At 46.6% G+C, this 18449-nt stretch overlaps 1 protein-coding gene across 1 annotated transcript in view; it reads left to right on the top strand.

Moving 5' to 3' along the window:
* Positions 1-18449, top strand: part of Cacna1c (calcium voltage-gated channel subunit alpha1 C) — a 184150-nt gene that overhangs the window by 38384 nt on the left and 127317 nt on the right. The window contains exon 5 of the mRNA XM_055604274.1: positions 5283-5455. Coding sequence (XP_055460249.1) covers positions 5283-5455 — 173 coding nt within the window. The remainder of the gene's footprint in view (positions 1-5282; positions 5456-18449) is intronic.

Below are 18449 nucleotides of genomic sequence, written 5' to 3'. Positions count from 1 at the left end.
AGATAGATAGATAGATAGATAGATAGATAGATAGATAGATAGATAGATAGATAGATAGATAATAACCAGCTTCAGTTTCCTTTTTTCCTCTCAGATGTTAGGAACCAAATCTTAGCATGTAAAATTCCTGTAAGAACCCAGTAATGGAGAATGAGTGCTAGACTCCAGAGGTCCCTTCTTCACCCACAGTCATTATCACCCCCATCTCCCAGAGCCAGAGCCAACCTGCTGGTGTTGAGTCAGAGAGGCTGAAGGAGTAGCTGCTGATGCTGTCACAGAAAGGTCATTTTGAAACCACACCTTGGTAGATCAAATGCGGATAAATTGCATAATCCACAATTTTGACCCTTAATGGTTTCCAGAACATTTAATTGGTATGGAACCAGTAGTATAGAGGCTCTTTAACCTCTGCACATGTGGACCAGAATTTGTTTGGTCTGTTCTGGAGCCTTCTAGCACCTGAGCATTCTCAAAGTTACAGCATGCTTCTAGCAGCTCCAGAAACATCAATGGACCCTCTGGCCAGCCATGGAGGTATCTGCAAGCAGCTGTCTACACCTTCTGGCTTTTTGTCAAGGGCCAGTTATTATTAAATGTATTGCCTCTAACCTGCTCGGTGACAAATCCAGAAACAAGTTCCAGTTGGTTGACCACACTGGTGATGGTCTGAAGTTGGCATCCTGCTTTATCAGGACAACAGTGTAATAGTTAACCACAGTATTGGAGGCGGACCCACTCAGCAGCTAGACCTCAGTTAGACCAACCATACAGAATATTCAGAAAGACTTAGAGCCCATGAAATGCACTATCTCAAGGACAACATCAGCGGTCTTCCCCATACCCTGTCATGGCCTATGCTCTGCATATCTCATATGTTCATTTATTCAGTGCTCATGACAGCTCCATGAACTGGATGCTACTCGTGTTTCCATTTCACAGACAAAAAGAATAAGGTTTAGATGAGGAAGCTGCATCCATTCAAGTGGGAAATTTTAGAGGATGGAGGTCTGCACCAGAACATCATCAAGGCATGGCCTCTTCCTGTCATTTCCACAATACACCCGCCCTAGCTTCTCACAGGAAGAAGTGGGGGGGGAGGGAGTTCATGAATAAGAATCAGACACTACAAGGATGGAGGGATGAAAAAGGAATGTAGCAGAAGCAGTCCACATACTTCCAGATATGGCCAGGGAACAGGAAAGGTCCAAGGAAAAGCTGGAGAATGCTGCCAGTTGTTCGGTGGGAAGACTGGAAACTGCAGAGCTTGATGAGCCCTGAGAGCAGAAATAGTGCAAGCACAGCTGCGATATCTTCTGTGACAGAAGGGTTGGGGTGTGAACCCTACATCCATCGATTAAGAATGATACTCCTTCACAGCTCAGCCAAGTAACTCATCCTCACAAATTGTGTCCTTCTGTCAGCAAGGAAAAGCTAAAGTGTGCCGGGTATGTTCTGCTCAGAGTAGGGCTGGCAACCCATAAAGTTTCTATTGTAAAAGTAGAAATTCCAAGATTTTGGTTACCTCAGGGTTCTGCATCTTATATCTGGAACCCTCCTATATCTAAAGGCTTCATTCTGATGAGGTTACACAGAACACACAGTGTGAAAAACATGCAGCTCTTGGACTCTGGTCAAAAGTTGTCCCGTGTTATGCAGTGATCCGCACACCCACCCTATGCAAGGCACAGGTCTGGCATCGGTACAGGCAACAATTGGATTAGAATTGCTTTTTCCTCCAGAAATTCCAGTCCCCGACCTATTAGAATCAAAACAGTGACTGGGAGACTTTCAAAATTGCATCTGAAGCTGTGGGTAACTGTCCCATCCTTTTCCATATCAAGAGACAGGAGTATGTCTTGCCTAAAAAGGCTGAAGCCCTGATGGGTGGGAGAGTGACAGCCTAAAAATACGTCCGGGACATGATGGGTGGACTGTTAAAACAGAACATCCAGACCCAGAAGGAGGCCGCTACATGCCCTAGCAGGAAAAGGAGAGGCAGCCACACAGAGTTGATTCTCACCGTTCAGTGGATGTGTTCTCCCAAGTCACAACGCTTCGGTGAACACCGGGCCACCAGAGCGAAGTACATAGTTAGATCCCTGCTCATGAGCACCTGGTCACATCGGCAACCGACGCAAACATAGCCCCAGGTGTGTTTCTGCACACGATTTATTTAGTAGCTAGCACCCATTTGTTAACGTTAGACCCACAGTGCCAGCACTGTAACCCATGCCTGAGTGAGCTCAATGAAACACACATGTTCTCCACTAGACCTGTCACAGTGTTCTCGCTCCGTGGAGCTAGGCTTGGGGCCGTTTAAACAGTGGAATCTCTAACAACAAGCCCAAAATTACAACAGTAAAAATGGCACTAAATAGACTGACCGTAAATAAAGACATTTGCTTATGTTATGAGAAGTGAGTTGGGGAGAGCACCTCACTTTTTCTGACCTCAGCAGGAAGCATGTAACATGTTTTGGTTTTCTTTTTCTTTTCTTTTTCTTTTTTTTTTTTTTTTTTTTTTTTTTTTTTTTTTTTTTTTTTTTTTTTGCCATTACATGCATATCCATATATGAGTGTTGTTTAAAGCGCCATTAGTATTGATTTGGGAGTTACAAACAAATTTTAGCAAACCCAGAAATAGCAGAGTTATTATTTATCTGCTCAGTGTTTATCTGCTAGTACCCGATGGTCAGAAGTAAGCAGTCCCACCCCACACCCTGTTGTGTGCTCTCCGTAAGTGAGCATCGACCACCCCTTCTCCCATATTGTATCTTGGCCGTTGCTAGTGACAGAAGCACTCCCGCCCACCTTGTGACAAATCCCACAGTAGTCTGTGATTGTCTTGCTGGCTCTGACCCCTGAGCTGGGCACACCCTGTCAGGCTAGAATTTCATTAGCTCAGTCTGCAGAGCAGGCACTGATGTCCAGGAGAGGAAAGCACACCAGGGGCTGCCCCCTGGGAATCACCACCATGTGCAGCCTGGAGTCCCTGTGGCTGCGTCCCTGCCCGTTGTACTATCAAAGCCCCCCATGTTGCCTGGCTGCCCAGGCTACATCTGCCGCCCTCCCGCTACAGTGTGCCCTTCCTCTACGGAAGCAAAAAAACGGGCAAGTCCCATAGAATCTTGTAGGTATCCTCTTCCTCTTTGTTCCCTGTGACTGTTTAATTTTCCCACAGATCTGGAGGTTCAGACAGCGAGTTCCCACCTCCTAATGGCAGCTGAATCCCGGGGCCTGCTCTAGCTCTGTAAGGAGGATAGTGGGCGTGTTATAACCAGAACTTGAGCTCTGAGAAATCATCCAGGAGAGCTAAAGGTCTTTCTTAGCAACTTTACCCCTTTGAAACTCACTCAAACCCACTCCAGGAGAAAGGGGGAAAAAAAAAAAAAAGGCATATGGGTGTAGGCAGAGAGATTGCAGGAGAGGGTCCTGGGATGCATTTCTTAAGTTTGTTTACATAAGGAGAGAGGTGCACTGTGGATCTATTGTCTCTAGGAAGTAAGGTCAAGGTGGGGGGCGGGGGGGGGAGCTTCATCATATGTAAGATAAGAAGGCAAGGGGGAGGAGGACTGGCATCTTTCCATGTCTACCCCAACAACAAAAGCAGGATGAGCAGAGCCAAGCCAGTTCCTACCTTCACTGTGATCTCTCAATCCAGTGCCTCTTCCCTGGCCTCCAGCTTCCTGGGAAGGAAATAAAAGTACCCACTGGTTGGCAGGAAGCCCACGAAATAGCAAGTTCAATCCAATTATAATTGGACTCAATCAGATTTGGGAAGAAAATTCCATCCAAACCAGAGCATCGTTACGGAGGTACTTGTGAGCCCCAATTCTCCCAATTCAAACATTCCCTAGGCTCCTCCCAGCCCTCAACCCCATTTCACCACAATGGTGATTGCTGAAGCCTGAGCTCTGCCAAATACTACAAGCAAAGTGCAAACACTAGTCAGGTGGTATGTGGCGACAGAGCCCCCCACATATGACGCTGGGCTTACCTGAGCCTCTTGTCCTCCGGGGTTTGCTGGTGACATGACTCCCTTCAAGCTTCCTGTGCTCTAGAGCGCTGACCTTGCGCAGAAGTTCTGTTGAGTTGGTTTCCACAGCCTACTGTCCTGAATCAGGCGCTTCCTGAGAACAGACACAGGAGCCATGGCCCACGGATTACTCAAGACACCAGAGAATTCACATGCATTCCCCACCAACGACCCCAGACCCCATAGTGGCCAGGGGGGGGGGGGCAAGCGGGCAGGGGCTCAGACCTGCAGCAGCAGCTAAGAACTAGCTCATCTGTTGTTGCTTCTGCTCCAAGCCTTATCAGAGTTAGAAAAAAAAAAAGGACCACATCACAGACAATCAAGAACTTCCTGTAAGTCCCTGCAAACTACAATGTCTGCTGACTATTGCTTTAAACTGCTACACTAGCTTTAATGCCATCTTCACTTTACATATTTTTCTATCCTGGACAGATTGCATTAACCCAAAAGGCAGGCCCCAGGGCATTTTCTTGTGTTTGGAATCCTTACAGGTATCCGTGTGGTTCAAACTCCCTCCAGGCATGCTAAGAACAGTAGAGGGAACTGTAGCCATAGGAACCTAGATTGAGATCAAAGCTGCCGGGGCGGGGGCGGGGGGGGGGCGGCCTAGACAATGGGAGGTATTGGTAAATATTTGCCATCCTTCTGTGGGGAAATACTCTTATCAATTGCACTGGCTGGTTTTCATGATGTAAATATTCCAAACTTGGCTGTTATCATACTATCAAGGAGACATCACTGAAACCAGAGTTGGGAGGAAAAGGCATTACTGGCTCTGAGACCCCAGTGCGATTAAGTGGTCTCTATCATCACTGGGTCCTAATAATCTGTGGCATTTGAAGATGCTTTGTCGTTTCTCTTAAAAGGTGTCACCTATTCCCGGGTGACACACGTTTCCTTGCTGTAAAGGGCCATTAGAATGACTCTTTGGAGAGAGGTGTCCCTGTCTTTGGAGAATAGCTGTTATTTACAGGCAAAGCCTGTTAGGATCCAGAAAGTGAGTGAAGCGCCCTCATCCCCTTAGATTTTCCTGGCCTGTGCCACGAGTATGCTCTCACTGCTCCCCTTTCTTGTGAGAGTGAAGACAGAACTGGGTGATGGAGATAGCTGTCTCTAGAAAAGGGGTGACTTGGACAGGGTTCTCCGCACAAAGCAATTAACAGCTGCCTTGTCTCCCCTTCTCTCCATCTTTCCTCCCGGCTGATCCTTGCACACTGCCCTGCCCACTCCCCAACCCCTCAAACCAGAGAGTTTTCCAAAGAGAGGGAGAAGGCCAAAGCCCGGGGGGATTTCCAGAAGCTTCGAGAGAAGCAGCAGCTTGAAGAAGATCTCAAAGGCTACCTGGACTGGATCACACAGGCAGAAGACATCGACCCCGAGAACGAGGATGAGGGCATGGACGAGGAGAAGCCCCGCAACAGTGAGCAGCCATGTCCTCTCTCTTTGACTGGGGTCTGGGGCGGGGAGAGCAGTGAGCGGGCAGATGTCCCACACCAACCTTTCTTTCTAGCCCAAAGCTGATGATTCCGGGGAACATCCTTCTCAATGGTTACTGTCAGTTGCTACTCCTAGGCGTCAGTCAGATGGGGGAACCAGTGCCACCAGTGTGAAGGACCTCACATCCCATCTAGAAGTTTCCACCTGAAAATATGGTTGGGTTTGTGCTAAAGTGAGAGACCTGCCTCCCCTGTGGGCTCTTAAGGCAGGGGCAAGAACCCTGCTGTTTTTCTTTGGGAGCAGTTTCCACTAGCCAGCTGCTTGGGAGGCTGTGTCCCTGAGCAGGATTCTCTCCACACTGGCAGAGGCCTTCCAGGTTCCCCTCAGATTTCTCTACAGAAATCAACATTTCTCATTGAGTAGGTAAGCTATAGTCAAGGATCTGAGGAAATGCTTCTGGGAACATTGGAGGAAATGAAGAGGACTTCCACAGAATCCATTTAGATAAAGACACAGACACGGAACCAAATCACTTCCTCTGGGCTTTCTTGTGGCAGATTGCCAGAAAGCCTACAACCAGGATAAAAAAAAAAAAAAAAAAAAATGGGACCAACAGGTGACTGTAAAAGTTTAAGATAACAAATCATGGAAAGTGAAACTTTAATCTGATTTGCTCAGTAGCTTTTGAAGCGGGACCCTTCCACTAGTGGCAGCAGCTGAAACATAGTAGAAATGCAAAGACTTGGGCTCCTGCCCAAACCCTCTAACTAAGGAGCCTTAGGGTGAGTTAGCCAAAGGTTGTGATGCATGGTGAGTCTTAGAAGCTTCGGGTTAGCTCTCACTGTGGTGTTTTCTGTGACCTTGATCTTTGTGGATCTATCTAATATTCCTCCTGTTCTGTGCTCAGCTTTTGTCTTGCATCTTCCATGTTTCCATAGTTGCATTTCTGTCCTTTCAAGCAGCATGATTTAAAAACAGACAGATTTTCTCAGACATTGGGCGCCTAGAACACAGAGCCATTCTGGTGAGGACAGCAAGGCAGAGTCTGCCTCTCAACAGGGAGGGACTCAGGAAGAGGTTCTGCCAGCATGAGAACAGGTGGAGAAAGATAGTCATCGGTACTAGCAGACTCTGCTCTCTCTGCTCCAAAGACTGGCGCAATAAATCTATCAACTGCTCCCTTCCTGAGAGCTCTGCTCAAGGTACAAAGACAAAATTAAAACACATAAACAGCGAGGGATTGGTAACGATGTAATTTAATAACCCAAGGAAGCCTTCACGCTCCACTAAGTAGTTTTGCAAACTGGAAGATGCGGCCTTTGCTAGAGTATTACAATGAGCAATGATACCGCCGAGGGTTTTTCTGGAAAACTGCATGGCGGCTTCTGTTACACTGTTGATGGAACTGCAGGGTAGTTGATTACTTGGTGGCATTTGAGTGGAATTGGAAAAAAGTGACTTTGCCTGTGAGTCACAGAGGAGCTCACAGGGCGTTAATGTCTTGGCTCTCTTCCTGCCTTTGCTCAGAATTAATCGTGATAAACACTTTGTTAGAATGCGTCCTATAGAAATGGATAATATTTGCTACGTGTTTCAAAGCCAGTTGCTCTTCACAGAGGTGCATCATTATGTTGTTCCCTGTTAAAATAAGAACTTCCAAGAATGCAGGCTGCTCTTCCATCTTGTCCCTTAGGCCAATGAGTTCCAAAGAGAGTTCCCAGCATGGAGCATACCTTGCTATTGGAGCAGATTCTAATGACAGGCGAGCCCAGTACCTGTTCACTGCCAAGGTTTCCTGAAGCCGAAACATTGGCAGGGTTTGACTCCAGAGACTCACCTCTCCCACATACTGTTTTCTTATGGCTGGAGGAACATTTGGAGATTGCTTCTTGTCCCTGGCCAGCCCTGTCCTAGGAAGACTGGAGTGGGGTTCTAGATCCTACATAAATGGAAATGTTGGAAAGGGAGGGTGGGTCACAGGGGCAATGAGCCAAAGAAGCAAGAAATGGAAGTAGTTAACCATGATGAAGGGGATTGTGGGACTCGAGAACAGAGCTGAAATGAGTTCACAGGATTCCCAGTAAACGTGGAGTGGATGTGATTTGATTATGAACTTCAAGGAAGACCTCGAAGAGAGAAGACTCTAGTTTACTCATGGGTGGATACAGAGATGAGCTGGATTCTATGTTTATATACGGTTTACTGTTTATATATATTTACTTGCAGAAAAGACAATTCTGCGGCTTGGAAACCACGTCCTTCTCTTTAGGACTTCCTTATTTGACCTTTGAAACAAATACATTGGGAGAAATCCTTGTGATTTAGTTAGTGTAGCTCTAGTTTTTGAAACATCTAAAAGATTACACACTGCATGATTTTTTTTTGTTTACCAGATCTTTTCAGCTCTTTCCACACACAAAGGTGTGTGTGTGTGTGTGTGTGTGTGTGTGTGTGTGTGTGTGTGTGTGTGGAATAAAGTGCAGGAAACTGTGGGTGAGAGATAAACAAGAAACTGTGTGCGTGTGTGCGCACACATGACTGAAAAGTGTGTTCCTGTGTGTGGATGTATGCTCACACCTTGACATGCATATGAAGAACAGGGCTCAACCTCAAACATCATCCATTAGGGCCCACCCACCTTGTTTTCTTGGATAGGGTCTTTCACTGGGACCCAGGGCTAGCTGATCCAGATGGTTAGCCAGAAAGCTGTAGGGAATCGGCCTGTCTCCACTTCCTCGTCACTGGGATAACAAGCACTTTACCAACTGAGCTGGGGCCCCAGCTAGCATCCCTATCAGCACAGACCACGGTCCCCTAGTACAAGTCACTTGGAGGCGTTGCTGGTGGCATTGGGGGGGACAACTCGGGGACAATCTTACTGCAGTAGCTGAGCAAACCTGACAGGAGCCATCAGTCAACTCTCCTAAGAGAAGATACAAAGCCAATGAAAGGCGGAAGAATTAGAAGTTGGAAGATAACAGAGAGAAAGCATTTAGTCGGGAGGCTTTCCCTTAAAAGATGAGAGAAAATTAAGAAAACTACATATAAACAGTTAACTCTATATAAACAGACTCTGGTTATTCTTACCAGCCAGCCAGCCATAAGTAAAAGGTCAACTCTCTCGGGCACTGTTGTTGGCACTGATGATAAAGCAATGAACAAAGTGGTGAAAACTCCCTGCCTTTCTAGAGGTTCTGTTCTAATGGAGGGGTAGAGAATAGTCTAAAATTATGTCAGAGTGGTGACTATCAAGAGGTGGCGGTGTCAGATGAAGTGGTCATGCCATACTCCTCTGAGAAGGTAGTATCTAAATAAAGATCTGACAGTAAAACGGAATGCACAGCTATTTGAGAAGGGATCATTCCAGGGAGAGGGAAGGGTGACGTTAAAGGAAGGAGCATGGCTGGTGTGTCTGAGAGCAGAAAAGAGCCCCCGTGCAGTTGGGTTTCAGGGGCAGAGGTGAGGCAGGAAGTGGTGGAGAGGAGTGCCATGGGGAACTGGGAGAAGATCCTGTGATTTGTTGATGTGGGAACCTGGATCTGAGCTGAAACTAAGCAAAGCAGCCACTGGAGCTTTTGAGAAGGGATGAGTCGGGTATGCATTTAACAGGATCCCCATGGCCACCATGTGCATAATGAGATGGAGGCCTCCAGGGCAGGGGCTAGCAGAGAGGGGACTCCCTGGAGATGATGGTGTCTTATCTTGGCAATAATGGAGGCTATACGGTCAGAATTCAACATGACGTCATCTGCTCAAAGATAAAATGTGGGACATGAGAAAGAAAAGTCAAGAATATTCCAAGTCAATGTAAGAATGGAATTGCCATTTTGCTGATATAAGGAAAACAGCCACATAAAGCAAGGACGAAGAAAAGCAACTCTGACCTTTAGGTTTAAAATACCTATGCAATGTGCAAAGAGGAAATGTTGAGTTGGTGACTGGCAGTAACTGAGTTCAAGAGAAAACTTTGACACTGAGCTGCAATTTGGGGGGTCATCAGCATAGAGAAGGCACTGAAACACATTTGTCTGAATGAAGCCACTAAGGAGAGAGCTACTAGAGATGAAGTAAAACCAGGAACTGAGACCAAGGTTTGGAAACTGGCTGATTGAAAAAGAGCCAGCCCCAAAGATTTCCAAAGTAAGACCAGAGGACTAGCAAGAAACCAGAGGGAGAATGTCAGTGCCACTGGAAGACCAGTGGGGTGAGGGTGGCAATGTTGACCAAAGCCTAAGGGTCAGTCATTCTCATTCCTCAGTTCTTGGGTTCTTAGTCTTCCTAGGATGGCCTTAAGCGTGATAGCAGGCATCTTCTTCAGCTGCCAGAGATCTAAGGCCTCATGACTTCATAATGCCATAGAGGAGAGGAAGAGACTCATACAGTTAACACAATGTACCTGTGGCCCAAACAAGACCATATCTTAATCCCATTGTGTCCCTATTCATCACCATGGCAGCTCCAGGCCTTGCCACAGCAACTGCTCATAGACAGCCTTGACAAAGGAGGAAATGATAGAAACTCAAGAGCCATCCCCAGACCACGCAAGCAAAGACACGAGAGGGACGTGTGCAGCTGCCATGTGAGGCAGCTGTGTTTTCTCCAAGTTCCTCTTCTCTCTGGTAAAGACTAGAACAACAACGAGATCTCACCCACTGGCTGCCTCTAGCCTTGCTCTAGACTTCAGTGAGCGCCGCTTTCCAATGGAACCACTGAAGACTATTGCTGATGCCTATAGCTCGTTGTCGTTGGTGGAGATGCCCTGCTGTAAGGGCACAGTCCATTTTCCAGGTCCAATCTCTATTCTGACAGAAGGCATAGAGGGGAAAGCCAGATATAAAGAGATGAGGAGCGAGGAAGATGGCTCAGCAGGGGCAGGTACTTGCTGTGCACACCTGGCAACCAGCATCCTGTCTCTGAACCCCACATAAGGGAAGGAGGAGAGCAACTCCACAAAGTTGCCCTCTGACCTTCATTCATGGGGTGTCTCATGCACCCCTTTCCATATGCACACTAATAAACACAGTTCTTAAGAAGAGAGTTGTGAAAAATGTCTTCTCTTCAAGACATAAAAAAGATCATCTGTTAAGTATCCACTCATATTGGAATTTCTTTCTTGGTCAGACTGAGCCTTCTGAAACTAACTGTAAGACACATATTTGTTTAGATGAGCAGGTAAAGATGTGTGGACTTACAGTAGAACCAAACACGGATCTTCCACACAGATAAGGGAGATTAAATATTTGTACAAGTGATAGTTGGTAATGTGACTCTGTAGAGTCATTTTGCAATCATCATTAACCAACAGAACCATATGCCTGCTGTGTGCCCTGCAGGACTCAGAATAATGCATTATTGAAATACAGAAACTTGAGGGCCTGGGAGAGCTGCAGGTTGCCCACAGAGGCCCATGTGGCTTGTAAGCATAATCGGAAGATCATTGCTTTACATTAGGTATGTGTCAAGGACATGCACATAGTTATTTGATCTTGGAACAATTTTTTTTAAAAATCAGTACAGTCAGCGTTTCCCTGGATCTAGCTTATGTCCAAGGCTACTCCCATGTCTCTCCCAGTGAGAGAGGTCCTTGAAGGATCTGTCTCAGATTTCAGGAGACATACCACTGCCGTTGCTTTCCTTGGTTCTCTTTACTAAGCACTCTGAAGTAAACAGGCTCTAGAGACCACCCTCCCAGGAGACAGAGGCCATCAAGCTAGCAATTCTACTTGAGAGCTCTAAGGCCTGAAAAGTTGCCTTCAGAATTGGGTGATGAAATGGCGGCCCCAGGTGAGAAACCACTTCCTGGACTAATTATTAGAGAGAGAAGTTAGCCTTCGAACGCTGAGTCTCAAACTCCGACAGTTTGTGGATGGGCTCTGGTGAGGTCATTGAGATAGGCCAAAACCAAAGAATCTGTCCAGATACCCTGCGAGGGGGAAATGTAAGTCAAAGTTTTAGCCTTCTCCTCCACCATGAGTCAACAGGCATTTGCTGCAGTTTAGACTCATCTTGCAGTCATTCCCCAGTCTGAAAGAAACTCCTCTGCCACAGATCTGCAGGACTCACAAGAAGATAGGCTATTTGGGAGACAGGGCATGGGTTGACACGGTGGCTCACTTAGGCCAGGCCAGCTTTGAACTCCTGATCCTCCTGCTTCCTAAGCACAGAGACTACACGCATGTGCCACCATGCCCAACTGAGATAAACTTTGATAAGGTTAAATATCTATCATTTCAAAAAAAAAAAAAAACCAAATATTTGAATTCTGACAGTTTTCTTTGTTTGGGGGTTATTTTACACAGACACACATACAGAGAGACAGAGAGAAAGAAGAGAGAGAGAGACATGTTCAGATTTATTTTTAAAGTTTCTGGACATAGGACTTCTTGCTGCCCCTTAAATCATTTGCTAAAACTAAGTCATCAAGGGCATTGCACAGCCACTGTAGTCATGAACTCAGCAATGTGCTTGTGTACCCTGGGCCTGTCTGTATGTAGCCAGTCATGATTTGGGGCAAGGTTCTTGGGGCTCCACCCCTTCCCTGCTGAATGATTAGCCACTGATGAACCCTGGGCAGTGGGTGTTATTATATTCAGCTGTGTCCCCACTAGTGAGCCCACCAGGGTCCATTGGATCACGCCATACCCATGGCCTCTCAGAGGAGAGCCCTAGTTGACTTCAGGGGATCACAAACCAAAAAAGCCATGAACACAGGAAAGGAACTGTGGGGGATGAGGGTTGACAGGCTGAGGAGGGAGAAAAGAGAAGTTGGGGAGTGAGAGTATTCATAATACATTACAAACCGTTGTCAAATAACAAATTTAAGGAATAATAATAGAAGAAAGGTAGTCATCGAGACAGAGTTTAACCAACATGGCCCAGGTCTCACTCTGAGGACTTCCATGTGCAGAAATCTAGCACCTCGTGCAGTAGGCCAGGACATTACTACAGCCACCTTGGTTTGCTTCTGGCCCTTTGCTTAGGAGCAATAGGCTAGAACAGTCCTCAGTTGCTTACTCTTGAAGTAGAGACATGTTTCCATGCTAGTCAGGCTGGCACTATGAGAAAAGCTTTTGAAATCTCTCTTCTGTCCCAGAGTACACCAGGTTCCACTTATAGACAACTCACGTGATTCATGAGATGTGATTGTGGTGCCCAGCTGTTATGTTAACAGTCCCCTAAGACTCTCTCTCATGTACACACACACATACACATACACACAGGCACACACCAGACATGGGACAACAAGAAACCAAGGGTTCATCTTTCCCCAGGTGGGTCATTAGCATCTCCCTGTATTTGTTAGTGTTCACTGAGGTCAGCCGGATCCAACTAGAGAAGAAGGTTGTGTTATCTTCTGTGCCCAGCAGAGGCAGCCGGCGGACAGATGGTAGACATGAAAGTCAGTTGGTGGCGGAGGGTCCCTGTGGCCAGGTCCCCAGCTTACTCTGCAGTTCTGCACGGATAAGGAAGTTAGGGGTCGGCCACTATTGATGAGGCAGTGTGCGTGGGTTTTCCTCAGGGAGATCACGTGCTCTGCTGAAAACTGCAGCACTTTGTGCCGAGCCTGTAGAGGGTATAAAATCATTTATACCTACCTGGGACTTCCACAGTCCCTTCACTTGTCCTGTGAGTTCAGCGTCCTCCTCCATTGATAAGGGAGTTGAGAATATAGAAATGCTAAAATATCCCTCATCCTGGGGAGGTGCTTCCCAGGTCTCACCCGTCACTGAAGAGCTGTCGGCGTTTGAAAGTTGCTGAGTGCAAATCATTCTTTTCCTAGTGTGCAGCTGTGGGTGGGTTCCCACATTACGGTGGGTGACCCCACCCAAGTACATACATGGGCAGCACTGGGCTTAATGGGTTATCCAAGAATAAGACATGAAATTGGGAGGGAAACGTGTCGGCGGAATTTAGAGCAGGGGAAATGGTCGATAGATATGGCCATGTTTTGTTATATACAAGTATAAAATTTTCAAGAATAAATAAAAATTACATATACAGTGTATATATTTACCAGTCATATATACATATACATACATATACATATCTTCATCTTCTAACAGGATGTCCCAACACTGTGTTGGTGTAAAACTAGTAGGAGACTGAGGAAACTGAAAGGTTGTCCCTTCAGGCCCCACTCAATAATTGATCTAAAACTTGCCTCTTCCGTACTCCCTTGGTGGTACGGTGAGGGAAAGAGCAGCTGTTCAAAACAAACAAACCCTTCTAGCTCTGGTGATCTGCTCCCATGCTCTTGGGTAATATATATTAGCTTTAACCTTCGGTGCCTGGGTCAGACTTGGAGTGGTCATTCTAGTCTACCAAATTCCTAAGACATTCAGAAATTCTAAAACCTGCCATCCCTAGACTTCTGGAATTACATGGGGTCTCTGCATGACAGTCTGTACCCCCAAAAGCCAACTCCTTCTTTCTTCCAAAGACCTAGTACACACCCTGACTTCTCTGCATGAAAAGTTAAAAGGTTCCCATTTAACTTTAAACCTACCTCTCCTCTCCTGCTGTTCTTAGCATCTTTGCTCACTGCCCCTCTACAAAACACACACACACACACACACACACACACCTCAGTAGACTGCTACACAGCACTTCCTAAATGTGCCTTGTGTGTGTTTGCTTATCTGATCCATGTGCTGAGCTGTACATTCTTAGAAGTAGCACCTCTGTAGGCCCAGAACTAGCAAACAGCCTGGAGGGGCATGGGTGGACAGTAAATACTGGGTGAAGGGGGAAGGGAGAAAAGTAGGAAATAAGAGTAAGGACCTGGGACTGTCTTGTCAGATCTGAAAGCCGAGTAGGCACTATTTGGTCCAGCTGAGAATATATAATGAATCAGATATATAAATTAATTTTTCATCTTCCAGGCTTTATCTGGCAGCCTTTCATTTACACTTCTCTGGGAGGGCAAAACTATTCCATAATGTTTGCCATCACACACTTCTCTTTTTCCCTTTCTTCTCCAAATATGTGAAGGTTTGAGTACTGGAAATAGCTCTCACTTTTTGCTTTGTCTCAGTGACACCAGCTAGCCTGCCAGGAATAGCAGTCAGCAAATGGTTAAGAGACTAGTGAGGATAAATTGCCCGTGGCTTCTTTGTGTCCAGAACACTGAAGACATTTAAGGCTCGAAAGGCTGGTCCAGCATCCTTCAAAGGGTGCGGAAGTCTGATTCCATCCACTGTGTGGCCTAATGCTCATTTCATTCACTGGCTTGCAAAGGAGATTGATTTATGGAGTAAGTGTAACCACCAGCTGAGACATAATGAGAGCTCTACTATACCTCCTGGATGGAGTGGAAAGCAACCATTTTGGTAATAAATAGAGAACAGCATCTAATTTGCAAATTCCTCTTTCCGTAGCTAAGCTTAATCTGATCAGTGAGACTGAAGGGAATTGTTGATAACCAAAAATTATTTTCCATGTCTTAATCTGGCCAGGAAACTTCACTCCTAATGGAAATGGCATATGGCTCTGGCAATAGTTGGGAATGACATTTATCATTAGACTAACCCAATTGCTTCATACTGAAAAATACGTTTAGACTATAATCTACTTAAAACCAAACTGGAGCTGAAGTCATGTGTTGCCCTGTTCCTGGTTCATAGAATCTAAATCTCTTTCTAGTTAAAACACAGAAATCTGTGAGAGCAGTCTTCCAAGATGTCAGCTTGACCTCACTGATTAGCTGGCAAAGCCAGATGGCCCACAGTGGGACCCAGATGGTGGCCACAAATAATGGTTCTTGACATGATAGAGATCAGGCTGAAAGAGCAGAACACCATCTCTGGCACAGCCATGGCTCAGCCTAAGGTTAAAAAAGCAAGACTCCAAGCCCAGTGTGGTGGCACGTTTGGGAGGCTGAGACAGGAGGACTGGGAGTTTGAAGCTATAGACAGACCTGGTTTCAAAAGAAAAAAATTCAAGAGGCGCAATAGAGAATCGGAGAAGCCCTCTTTTTCCTGCTGTGCTTAAATCTTCGTGTTAGCCAGGGTTTGAGACTTTTCGCAGTCTTCTCAAAAGGCCTTAAGCATTTCTGGAGGAGACCATGCCATGGGTAAGTTTCTGTTAGCACACAACAGAAACTTCCCGAATATTTCATGTTGAGAAGACAGCAGGAATGAGTGCATTTGAGAAACACCCGGAGGACAGGCAACTGCAGTGATTCTTAGGAGTGACCCCAAAACATCTTTTATTGCCACTAAGTGCTTAGATTGCTGCTGCCTTTTGAGACATGAGCTATGGGACCCTGCGATTCTGCATGCCATCCTTCATTTTGTTTTGGCCTTGCCCGAGAGACATAGTGTCCAGTGTTGTTTTTTTAGTATTATGTCTGACAGCCATGATTAATTAAACTCCAGATCTTAGTTGTGCCATCTTTAATCCTCACCAAACCCTCCCAGAGTGATGGGATCGTCTCTTCATTTTCAGAAGGAAAGGTCAGGTTTAGATCATTTGCTTGGGAATGGATGATTGCTTAACAGGTGGCACACACCAGCTCTCCCAGAGGTGTATATCCTTGGACCTAAAATCCATTCTCTGCATCCCTCGCCAGGTTGAGACAGAGCCAGGAGGCCCAGGGGAAGTCCTAGAGAACAGGTCAGGAGTTCTGATTCTGGTCTTGACTTCAATATGAATTAGCTCAGTGTCCTCAGACAACCCCTTTCTCCCCTCCCTGAGCCTCAGTTTCTTGCTCTGTAAAGTAACACACAGAACAGCTCAAGATTTCTGTACATCTTTGGGCTTTCCAACCCTCATAACGACCACTCCAGTGCTGTCCAGCTCTTTGAGTCCCCTGTTCCAGAATGAGTGTGTGGTTGGCCCTGGGAGGAGACAGTGCCAATTTATAGAGGATCGATGTCTCCTTCCTGACGAGGTGTCAGGTGGCTGCAAAGAGGAAAGCGCTAGCTACTAAAGAGCCTAGAGCACCTCCTTGTAACCCTGTAACATCCCTGTGTTGGTCTGAGGTGCTGTGGGCAGAACACTGTTGGTGGCACTGTTAATTATCTTTGCATGGTTAATTACGCACTCTAATCGCTTTGCTTTCTCTCTGCCTTCTCATCTGCCTCTTGCTTCTACTGGCACTTACACTTTTGAAAACAGATCTCCTGCCTTTCCCCCATTGGTCGGTCGCCCCCGTGGCCCTCGGAAGCACTAGGCTGTTACAATACCACACCTCAGTGAAGTTCCTGAGGTTTGCTGCTGCAGCTTCATGTTCCTGCTGCGGTTATAGAGTGCTAGGCCAGCCCCTCCTCCTCCCCTTCCCACTGTTGTCCATTTGGTCTCTCTATGCCCGACCGCTCCCATCTTTCCCCCTTTCAGCCAGTTATCCATACAGTTATTACTCCCACAATGCAAGAGTACACGGCAACGGAGCTGACTAAATTTGCCCAAAGAGGTGCTATTAGCATCTGTATGCCCCACTGTCCACAGACTGGCCCTCCCCTCCCTTCTTTGAAGAGTCTTTTGTAGTCCCACCCACCATAACCAGGACTCCATCCTGGTGTGGCTTTGGTCTCAGACACAGACCTCTAGCTCCAAAGGTTCTCTGCATCCTGTCTTCCCCCTTGGCTCCAAGCTGTCGACATGGAGGCTGTGACAGAGCCATCAAATAAGGGGCTTCTCCTTCAGTGACCTGGGCACATGCAGGACCCTTACTCTTTTCCTGGTTAGAAAAAAAAAAAAAAACTATTCATCAAATATACAAAGGGGCTAAGAGAAGATTTGGCACAACATCTACCTGGCTTCAAACTCCTGGGTAGCTGCTTGCTTTGAAAAAATGATTGAATTTTAAGGTTCAGTTTCCCCATCTATAAGATGGGCCCCTGTAAGACCTCACTCGTGGTGTTCTCAATTCATACATGTGAAACATGAAATAGCATACAGCACATACTCAAAAAGTGGACAGTTAGGCTTAAGAGAGAAGCTACCACATTATACACTGCTGAGTGACACTGCCTAAACTAGACATGGGAAATGACATGAGATAGCCCTGAGCCTAACAGGAAAGGGAACATGGACACACGTCTGTTCTCTTTTCTTTCACATCATGCCAGATGGGCGACACGTGCTGCTAAGCCCGGGTAAGCAGAAGAACCTAGGAAGAACATTACGCTTGAAGTAATTGGCTTCACAGAGGAGCCCTACAAAAAGGGCCATGCTACCTGCATGCAGAGGCTCTGTGTCACATCCCTTTGGGCTGCAGATGAGCTGTGCCTGGACCTGTCACTTCTGATGAAGGCAGGCATTATGGGAAAGGAAAGGAGAGGTGCACGCCCACATTCAGCCGCTTTCAGTCTGCTACAGCTGAACTCCCTTCCCGCCTCCTCCTGTTCTAGTCGCCCTCCTGCAGCCCCAGTGCCATCAGGGTGGAAAGGCATTTTCTGCTTGGAAGGCTAGATGCTTATAACCTGCCGGCATCGCAGCAACCCTGGTTTTCTTAGGGTTGTAGTTGCAGAGCCAGGACAGCCATTGAGACCTCTTCCCAGTTAGCCGCAGCACTAATTATTATGATGACGGTGTCCCACACCTGCATTGTGCCTTTCTTTAATAAATAAGACCTCTTTGTTTGGACGCTTAATATTCAATCTTGTTTTGTGTTTAGCTTGTTGGCTTGAGATCAGCCTGGTGTTAATTGCCTATGCGGCGGAAGCTAAGCTGGCCTGGGCTGACAGGAAGTGGTTGGGAAGGTTCTGGAAGTGGTAGCACTTTTTCCCCGTAACCGTACTACTTGGGCAGGCTGCTGTCCCCCAGTACCCCTCGGCTTGTCTCTTCTCTCTCACCGCCTCCACCCTCTTCCTCTGTAACCTTGGGTTCTTCCTATCCACTCTTTCCGTAGAAAGCCTTTCATTAGTCGTCTAGATTAATCTACCCACGTAAGAGATGAAGGGCACGGGATGTCAGCTTGTCGTTAAATGCCTCAGTGCCCTGGAGCTGTGTAGTGTCCACGGCCAGAGGTACCT

The sequence above is a fragment of the Psammomys obesus genome, unplaced genomic scaffold (genome assembly GCF_907164565.1).
Source record: "Psammomys obesus unplaced genomic scaffold, mPsaObe1.curated_primary_1811, whole genome shotgun sequence".
Lineage (NCBI taxonomy): Eukaryota > Metazoa > Chordata > Mammalia > Rodentia > Muridae > Psammomys > Psammomys obesus.
This window is presented reverse-complemented; position numbering and strand designations above follow the sequence as displayed.